The sequence below is a fragment of the Fopius arisanus genome, unplaced genomic scaffold (genome assembly GCF_000806365.1).
Source record: "Fopius arisanus strain USDA-PBARC FA_bdor unplaced genomic scaffold, ASM80636v1 scaffold00162, whole genome shotgun sequence".
Taxonomy (NCBI): Eukaryota; Metazoa; Arthropoda; class Insecta; order Hymenoptera; family Braconidae; genus Fopius; species Fopius arisanus.
In genome coordinates, this window is record NW_011887901.1 from 4310 (window position 1) to 14928 (window position 10619).

A 10619-nucleotide genomic window follows, 5' to 3' on the forward strand; every position below is an offset into this window, starting at 1 on the left:
AATACCTCTAGCAATTCGAGACGTTGGATTTCTGGGTTGCAGACATTTTTTGCGTCCATTCAATTAGCACGGGCTCGGAGAGGGACGCTGTCGCCGGATCCTCCCTGTGATTCTCGTCAACGGGGTCATCTAGACTTCTCCAGGTCTCCCAAAAATTATTTTGGCCTCTCTTCTTCCCGATAAGTCTCGATGTCGTGGATTGTACCACGACGCAGGGTATTTCGCGGCATTAAAAATATTATTAGTGTCGGAAGGAGAAGTAAATTTTCCTTCCGGACCCTCGTAAATAAGAGGAGTCCCCCAGAAGCCTTACTCGAATTTTAACTTGTGTTCAAAAAAACACACATACCCGAAAAAATGAAAAAAATTAAAAAAATACAACTCGGTTGACCAAGGAGTTCGTCACGAAGTTATTTTTGAAAATCTTCAGAACCTCGAAATGTTCATGTTCACTGTATATGGCGAGTACACTATATTCTGTTTTTTTTCCCTGTTGATCTTTTGGTTCTTACTTCGATCAAATTTATTCACTTGCTGGCCACTTTTATACGCGCAGAGAAATCAATCCTTTTTATAAATATTATAATTGGAAAGTTCTACTGAACAAATGTAGATTGAAAAACTAATCTATTAACTTCTAGTCTTCAATACTGATTGCCTAATCAAGAACTGCGAGGAGATAATTACTGATTAAATTCAACTTGCCGAAATAATTAGCAGCTGGCTGATGGTTGATAGATTGATTGAAAAGTATTTGATTTTGAATATTTATTAATTAATTCATTACAAATTTCCTCACCACTATTGACTAAAGTGAATTTAACGAAACATTCAACCATTGATTGATGATATAGGAATTAATTAAAAAATTTATCATTATGCTTACCGATTAATGAATGAATTGAATATTTTTCAAACTTAAATATTATAGGATAGACTATTAATCAATATGTGTACTGGTCGGAGTCGTGATTCCATCGCATAATTGATTGTTTCAGCAGATACACACTCTATATATGAATAATTGTAGACTTGTCCACTTTGATTATGGATTGAGAAAATATTTTTGAAAAAATTTCCCTGTGGTTAATGTCAGAGTAATTGACAATTTCTTGAATATAAATGCATGATTGAATGTTTTATCGATGTTTATACGATCTCATCTGGTGATTCATCATGTATTGATATCATTGTGAAACTATGATTGCTGAGTAACTGAATAATCGACAAATATACAGTACGAACATTCATTATCTCAAATACTCCCGAAAATGTAGGCCAGATTATTGGTTACCTAATTACTTAAAATTCTTGTATCGATGAATATTAAATAATTCATAACTGAATTTTGTATTTCTTGAGTGATCGATGAGTCAAATAATTATTTTTCTGTGCATCAAATTGACGGTTATTACAGTAATGCAATAACGTTAATCAAAAGTTACTGATATGACTATCCCTGCCCAATATGAGGATAACATCGTAATCTGTGAGTAAGAGAGTAAATTTTGAAGCTAGTGAATATTTAGGTTTATATTTAACTTTGCCCGGCATTCCACATTTTTCTGTTCTGTCCAAATTATTTTCATTTGTTAAAAAGTAGTTTCTATATACAAATAGGGCAAACTTAAACTCGAAGGGTCAGTTATGGACTGTTAGTATGGAAAAAAAAGAAAAAAAGGAAAAAAATTTCAAGTGAAGAAATAATCAATTAGAAATGCATTTTTGGTTGTTCCGCTTTACCCCACTCAATGTTATTTATAGTTATTTTTTTCCTTCCGAAATAATTGCTGAATTTATCGCATCGAAAAAATCAGAAACATACTTGTGCCCGTGTTTGTGCTATGTTAGTGCTAAAAAACTGTAAAATTCTTAGAAAATATATAACTAATAAAAAAAAGTCTATATTGAAATTGAAACTAGGATAAGAATAGGTGGCCCACTTGACATTTTCTACACCAAATATGTCAACCGCAGAAGTTCGCCCTCTTCAAAATCGATGATGATTTAATTTCCTTATTGGAGGGGTGGAAGGTGTGGTTGAAAAACAATGTGTTGAATATTCTCAGATTTTTTCGGCAGGCCATTTCGGAGCTATAATTTCTTTGAATTGTTTCATTTTTTCCTAATAACTCGACTGTTATTTGCACGAGTTTGACTTTCTGCGTATACAAAAAATTTACGAACTTTTAACTGTCATTTCGAGATTTCTAGTTACTCATAACAACGACTTTGTTAGAGAAAAGTTGGAAAAGTTGAATTTTGCAAACTGCCTCACTTTGATTTATTTCATTTCATTTTTAGTAATTTTTATAATCAAAACTTGTTTTTTTAGTCGTTATTCCAGCAAGGTACCCTCCTGGATTTATTGTATTTTTAATTCTCTTCGAAACGAACGATTTCGATTATGTATCGAAAAATGTCTTTAAAAAATTGTATCTCCGAAATGGACCGCCAGAATAAATTCAGAATTACTTTTTCAATTTCACCAATTGTGAAAAAAATCGCCATCGATTTCCAAGAGGGTGATGAGGGTCAGCGGTTGACATATTTGTCGTGGAAGATCATATTGATGGCTAAAGATTAGCTATGTCGCCATAAACGATCAAACAAGCTATACACATTTGTTATTAAAAAGTATATATCGTTTTTTTTTACAGTGGAAGACCTCAATCATTCGAAATGTCTGCGGTGCCACAATTCCATCCTCAACTTCATCTCACTCCCATGTGAACATTGGTTTGCTTGCGAAGGTTGTACCGAACTTGAAGTAAGGCGAGCGCGACCACCTGGATTGTTTTGTGTTGCATGTGGTAGCCCATGTGCAGCCTTTAAAATTTTTCCAGTATCGTAATATGTATTTTTTTATTACAACGAGACAGAAAGCTAAGGCGGAGACCAGGAATGGAGAGAAATGGTGATGCCAAGGAAATTATAGAATGAAAGGCTCGGGTTTTTCACCACTAACGAAGTACAATTGTTTAATTTGCGAAATGTTATTGACGTGTTTCAGAGATTAAATTTGATTTTGATTAAGAATTAAAAGGAAAACATGTTCTTTCCCTAGTTAATTCAAAACGAGGACTATTCAGTAGTATAGGCGGCGTTTGTGCAATAAATCGATTTAGCTCAGGTTTTGACAGTATATTTATTTCAGAAGGATTCCAATATATGCTTGTCTAATCGTGACTTGAAGGAGCGGAGTTCCAAGGGGTGTAACTGCTTGCAATTAACTCAAAACTATCAGATTTGAGTGGTATCGTCTGGTATTCGGAGGACTCTTTATTCTTTGGCTTTTACTCGTAAAAAGAGTACAGAAGTAGTGAATGATGAGAAATGTAACTGGATATGGAATCATAGTTTGATGAATAAGTGGGTACCTTCATATAAATACTTCATTATTGAACCCGCAAGTATAATTCAGATTAATATTTAAAACAAAAAGGGCCATATGAGACTGTCAATATAATTCGCGGTTTTGGCGATCCAATTACTAACACTTGTTATAATTATTTAAAAAATTCTTTTTTAGGGGAAGTTTGCAGAAACAAACCTCGAACAATTCAGTTCATAAATTCGCATATATTGAATTTTAAGCTTCAACTCTCATCATTGGGCAAATCATTTCCAAATTTTAGGGAATCGAAAAACTATTGAAATTCATGTTTTTTGAATTGTAAATTACTTTTTAATTTGTTTCTCAAATTCAGCCTGGAATTGTTTTCAATCTCTCACTAGAATAAATTTCTCTGAATTTTATATTCTTATTGGAAACTTCCCTATTGAGCATACAATATAAATTCCTTAATTAATTCGGTGAATGTGTGCACTTTAGTTTATTACCAGGAAATACATAATTTTTCTACAGACAAAACAGCCAATCGTGTAATTATCACTGATATTACGACAATTGAGAACGCATCTCTCGACAGATTCATAGCATACAGAAAATTGCTTGCATTCCTGATACAGTGGACATTGTTTTCAGTTGTGATAATTGATTCTTAATTAATAATTACAGTTGAATAGACACATCAGCACTTTGTTATTGCTCTAGACAATTACTTTCCCATCATTATCGAGGATTTATGAAGTGCGGAATTCGATAATTGGATATTGGTGAACAATGCATTCAGAGAAGTTATGTTTCGGGAATATAATCTAATTATTGCTCTTACTAAATTCTTCACACCCGTAGCGAAGTTCTCAAATGACATAATTGAAGTTTAAGTAAATAATTTCTTTGTTAAATACTAATTTATATCGAAAGCTAATAACTTGAGATGAAAACATTGAAGGTTTTTTTGGTAGCTGATTAAATTTCCGACAAAAAAGTTTTGAGTTTAGCTCGCTGGTTAAAGATGGCTTGTCTTATTCTTCAGCTGGAGGGTTGACCACTTTGATCTTGGTTGCTACAGTAATAAGTTCACGGGGAATCCGCTTACTCCAAGGGTTGTGTGTAAAGATTAATCCGATACCTCGATACCCGGTTTAGCCGATATTGGTGTAAAATGTTTATATCCTGACTGATAATTACTATCAATTACCCCGGTTGGGTAATTAATAATTATATTTATATTTTATAATTTAATAAATATTTAATAATAATTAATAATTATATTGCTATTTAATAATTAATCTTATGGATTTATTAAATTTTATTTATCCATGATGAAAATTGTGTTGATTGTCACATTTTCTCAGCTACTCTTGTCTTTTATTCAATTTTTTGCATTTTCTTTTTTATATACCTTGGGATGGTTTCTGTGCATTCAAACAGCTCAACCACTCGGCCATACTGATCCTCCAGTTGCTGTTAATCTCACAGTACTTTGCGAAATTCTTGCCATACATCCTCAGGTGGCTGTTACTGGCCAGCATAGCCCGGAAACTCTTTCACTCCTTCCCTAGCACTATGCTCTTGCTATTGTCGAGTACAACAAGGTGCCAGATAGTAACTCACTGCTCCATGGAGGCTGACCACTTGTGGACATAGCCTGTGCTGGAGGATTTTATTCTCTTGCCATCAGGTCAATTATTTTTCAACTTCTGGAGAGCAATCGAGCAGAACACATCATCACTGAACGTCATCTGAATTAATTCAACGTTTTCTTCAGAGTTCGACAAAATCTAAATATGAAATTACAGTTACATTATTAATCCATAAAGCCATTAAATGACTTGGCTTTCGCTTTATGATATAATTCCATGCGGCAAAAAAATTAATTCCACATCTTCCTCTGAAACTCTTTGTTCTCAAAACCATCGAATATGAATGTCGATAACAAATAGGGAATTACTGGAGGGATATCCTTTTCAAGTTCCGTATTTTCCATCGGTGGAGGGACTGGATTACGATTAGGCGTCTAATCCTTGGAATATGTTGCGGAGATAGGTTTACTAGGGGCCTGATAAACACACCAACAATAACCGGAGAAACAGTGGACCTTGTAGTATCGACCATCCGATGTGCAGTGGGGAACGTAACTTTTCTCCGGGGAGTTCTGCATTTGATGCTCCAGCACCGATCATCGGTCGGAGATGCAGGCGTTGGTTAATCCTTGATATTTCATTCGTTGGAAAATATTTTCTTTTCAAAAGTTTTCTATACGCCGAATTAAGTCTAAATTTTAAAATTAAATGAGTATTGGCTGGTCTGTTAGAGCCAAACTACAGAAGGAAATCAAATAAGCAAACAATTGATCTTGGGATCTAGAAACTCTGATTATTGGACACTCGAACGAAGGTACAAACCGATACTTCATTCGAAACATGCCCTCGATGTCGACCTGCGGAGGTAGTGAACTCACTTGGATCAGTACACCTTGTCTTCTAGGCCTCAAGTACCTCACGGTGTCTGTCTTCATCACTCAAGGTTGTGTACGTCAACAGTGACAGACTCATCAACTCCAATCGATCAGGACCTCCATTCATCCACGCGTAAGAAAATTTCATCGAAAACCTTGTGCTTTCTCAAAGAAATTCCTTGACACCTTCCATTGGAGTTCTGTTAGAATTGTGTTGAAATATTGTAATTGTTTTTGTGTCAATTATATTAAAAATTGCGTAACATCACTGCGAGTATTTAAATACAGATTCATTCATTAAGAAATTCCTATAGATGTTGATCTATAAAAATTAGTGGACGGAACATCTCTAATTTTTTTTCTGGGATTTCTTTTAATTTAATATCCTTTAATTAATTTTTTTCGTCTGCGTTCATGTTTAATTATTCAATTATTCTGTAAATTCTCGATGATTGTTTTATGATGGGATACAGTTCTCAAATCATCCCCAGGGTTCCGACAAGTCTAATTCACTTCTTTGCTTCTGAGTTTCAAACAATTTTCAAATCACAACAAAGCCACCAATACATGAAACATTTATTATGCGCATGTGAAACTCGAGCGACGTCAGCGCTATAGGGCGCTATCTAGAGGACCTACATTCCTTCACCCCTCTGTGGCGGACATTTAGAATATTCTCCCACTATTGTTCGGCCTCCTTACTCGATTCTTCATGCTGTTTGCCTATAATTTCCACACCATTTTTATTTTCATTCATTTTTACTAAGGATACAGTGACCAATTCTTTTACCGTATGTTTTTGAGAAGCAGATATGTGGCGGCTAGGCAGTCGGTATATGGTAAAGATATGGTATTAGTAACGCCATCTCTGAAGTGCAACAGCATCCAATCATTCATGATAAATGACTGTTTTACCGACATCTGGCGATACCAAAATTGTGTCGGATAAATCCAGAATCATGTGTTCACATATAATAGTCATTCATCCTTCTGGATTTCCATAAAATTTACATACAATTTCCCCATTTCATCAGAAATAGGAAACAATACCAATAACATGAGTTGATTAAATTCCTTTCGAAAACATTCACATGAATGCGAATTTGAGTATGAATACCGGTCCATACAATTCCGTTTCAAATCATTCACGTTTCGGGAAATAAACTTTCAGCATCTTCAAAAAACGGCAAATTCATGACTTGGCGTAATTACACGATCATTGTGAGATTGCGTACTCCTTCCTGAATTACATATAGTTGAAATTGACTAGCTGCTGAATATCATAGGAAATTCAAAAACAATATTAAGTAAACTTCCATGTGACGATTGTAAATCACTTAGAGGTTGAAAGACACCCCACACCGTTCGTATACTTTCATCGAGTTTCATTGTTTATTATCGGAAAGATTGAAAGTAAATGACTACAAATAAGAAATATTGGGAATGACAATATAAAATAGCTTTGATTTTTTCTGCATCTCATTTTAATTGTAGAAAGTTTTCAATTTCTGACAATTTAAATCAAGTACTTTCTACCTTAACAATGTCTTCCTCATTCAAACTCATTCTATCTATTCCCTAATCAGCTATTTTACTGATAAGGTTATCAGAGTCATTCTATTTAACAATAAAGTCGCATCAATTTTAAATATTATGTTTTGGAATAAACTATTAATTCTAAGCAGAACGTAAGGCTCCAACGAGTGATGTAATGGCAAATGACTCGATAGAAGAAATCATTTAATGGCAGTTCATAAATTCTTTCAACATCCTTAATTTTATGTACTCCAATGAGAAGTTCTGTGACATATTGTTTAAGAATTTATTTCGTACTGCCTCGCTTCCCGGTCAATAAATATGGAGTACATTTTCTTCAAGTTCGAAATAAATCTTTACTAGTGACTTTTGATTGTTCACGTTGTACGCTTCTACTGCCTGAAGTTTGGCGAACCTGACATCAAGCCCTGGGGATGCACTATCTGTAGGTCCAGTAAAATAGAAAAGATACACACCCCCTCTTGTTAATGCTCGTTCATCCTCACCACAACCGGGGCCTTCCGGTATGCAGTTGTATTCTGATACGGATATAGAGGATGGTTCATGGATGTCACACAGCTCTGCAGTTGAAAGAAGATTGCAATTGAGAGCAAAGAGAGAGACAGACGATACAACATGATCAGACAAGCACGAATACCAGAGGCAGATCCTATAGAAACAATTGAATGCACCTCTTGCTACTCTTCCGATAGTGATGAGGAATTATGCATGATGGTTGACGACTATTGTGAGAATGAAAACCAAGAAAAGAGTGTCTTCCAGTTTTACGGCTGCTTTTGGCATGGACGTACGTCATGTTATAAAATAAATAGACACAGAAAGCTACGCGTAGGCGACTCGCATGATACTCGGTATGAAAGTACAATGTTAAAAGCTAATAAGATTTGCAATCTCGGCAACACTTTGATCGAAATGAGTTTTTTTTTGTTTTTTCTGCAAACCAGCCACGACCTGGTGATTTTCTCAGTATTTAACTGAGTTTACCACGAGCTTCTCAGCCGATGTTTTCTGCAAGCCCAGCAACGATCTGGCAAATCTTTGAGCAACACAACGAGTTCAACCCGAGCTATCAGCCGAGGTTTCTACACAAGCCAGCAACGAGCTGGTGATTTTCTCAGTACCGGACTGAGTTCAACCCGGGCATCCAGCCCAGGCCATTTCTGCCGAGCACGACAAACCAGCATCTAGATCCAGTGGTCAACCGAGTTTCACTTAAACTCAGGTCCACTGTCACCAGCAACACCTCCAAAGACACCTCATCACCACCACCACCAACGAAGCGTGTTCGAGAATCTTCAGCACCAACAGCGCTAGAGCATCTAGCACATTTTGGAGTTCTCCGGAATCCGCTACGTAGAGGAGAGCCACCGAGAGATCACCCACTCATCCCTACACCGTAGTTTTCTTCAACCGTAAGTCAGAAAAAACACACCAACAACATATACACTATTCTTACCTACACTTTTTCTGCCCCTATTCCCCGGCTTTTATCTTGGACTTTCTACTATTCTGTATTTCAAGTGAAGTGTAATAAATTTTAAACTCCATTTAAATGGAACTCAAGGGTATCTTTCTCTTTGTGCGCTAATTCCTCACTTAGTAACCATTGTGCAGTTCAGTGCTTAGTCCCACGCAATCCCCCCATATTGAGTGAGATTTATAAGATCTTTCCTTCTCCGGACACTACCTGTCGTTGGTAGTTACGGTCAAGTTACCTGAAAGGTTCATCTTTTATCTTATATTTTGGCCTACCTAGTAACCCAGTGTCCGTAACAAAAAATCGAGTCTAAATGCATTTGTGAGTGTGTGCATAATTTCTTTGAAATCTGTGCCGCTCCTCCTCCACCACCCAATAAGACAATTATTTCAACTCACAAATAAACAACTTCGTGAAATCTCATTACTTGGCTTTTGAGTTTCATGCATATGAGATACCATAATCATTCTTTTGAATAGTCTCCAGTTATCGAGTATTAAAAAAAATAATTTTCTTTTAAAATGTCAAGCAATAATTTATTCGAGATGTGGACCGAGTCATCATGCAAGACTGCTGCAGCACATGCCAATGGATAAACATACCCACATCTTCGGGAGAATGGAATCATACACTTGCAATGGTTCATGAAACTACCTGTGCCATTGTTGATTACCTATGCCAACCGAGCTATTCAACAATTCGATCACTCCTCAGTAGTTTGTCCCTCATTCGTTGGAGTTCGTCCCATCCTTGTAAAAACCAACAATTTTTATATATTGATGCAAGGACATGCAGCTGAAGGAAGTGACTGAGGAACATTTCCAGACTGCCGCTCATGTGAGCGTGAGACTTCACCCGAATGTGTCTCACATAATGAGGGAGAAGATCGTGCCGATTTCAAGACGTTCGAGATAATGGTGGCTTCGACAATTGATGTCCTCAGCTCATTTTTAAATAGCATATAATAAGCAATGAAAAAATCGGATGAGGATCGGGCGGAGAGATAGCCAATGAGGAAACACAAGCCCAGTGGAAGGGATTCTGCACACCTCCGCTTTCAGCGCAAGAGTAGTTAACTAGAAATTATTCAATTGTCATTTGTACAAGAACAACCACAGCATGGCATTCATCATTGAGTTACAAGGATTCCAAAAACGGGGAAAATCTATCATAAAAGAATTGAGTGCAGTGGCCGTGCAACAATCATCAGACAGGGAACAATCTCTTCCCATTAACATGTTCTTCCAACCACCATGCGCTTGGAGTGATCTGAAGATGCAGCATACTGTAACCAACAGATAGCTGACTCATAGTCATCATGGAATACAATGGAGTGTTGGAGGTTGTAATTACAATAATATTCACAAAGTTTTTCACAGTTTTCTGCACAATAGTCAGAAAATTTATGTGAAAGGCCTAGAGAAACAGCAATATGTGGAACAACTGCTTGGTGATTCGTACTATGTTATAAATTTGGAAGATTACAATTGTCCAAAGATCAACAATTATTGATTCAAAGAAACTGCCCATCCACACACTCATCAACACATCAAGATAGCGCAGGAGTTAATTTGCTGTGCTTTAGTGAATGTGTATCGCTTGAAACATTGGTTCCAAACCACTTATCAAAAAATTGAAAATAATGAAGAGCATTTTAATAAACTTGTTCATTAAAAAAGCAAACATTTTTAATTCAGCGATTATCTCACAATCGCTTTTTGTTTTGACTTGTAAAATGTAAAAATTGTGACGAGGCAGAATTTTGCGCTCCCCCCCCC

At 36.2% G+C, this 10619-nt stretch overlaps 1 protein-coding gene across 1 annotated transcript in view; it reads left to right on the plus strand.

Annotated features, from left to right (window-relative positions):
• Positions 1-110, plus strand: part of LOC105272329 (uncharacterized) — a 2527-nt gene extending 2417 nt beyond the window's left edge. Inside the window, exon 4 of the mRNA XM_011314413.1 lies at positions 68-110. Within this exon, the coding sequence (XP_011312715.1) occupies positions 68-110 (43 nt within the window). The remainder of the gene's footprint in view (positions 1-67) is intronic.
• Positions 111-10619: the final 10509 nt, after the last annotated feature.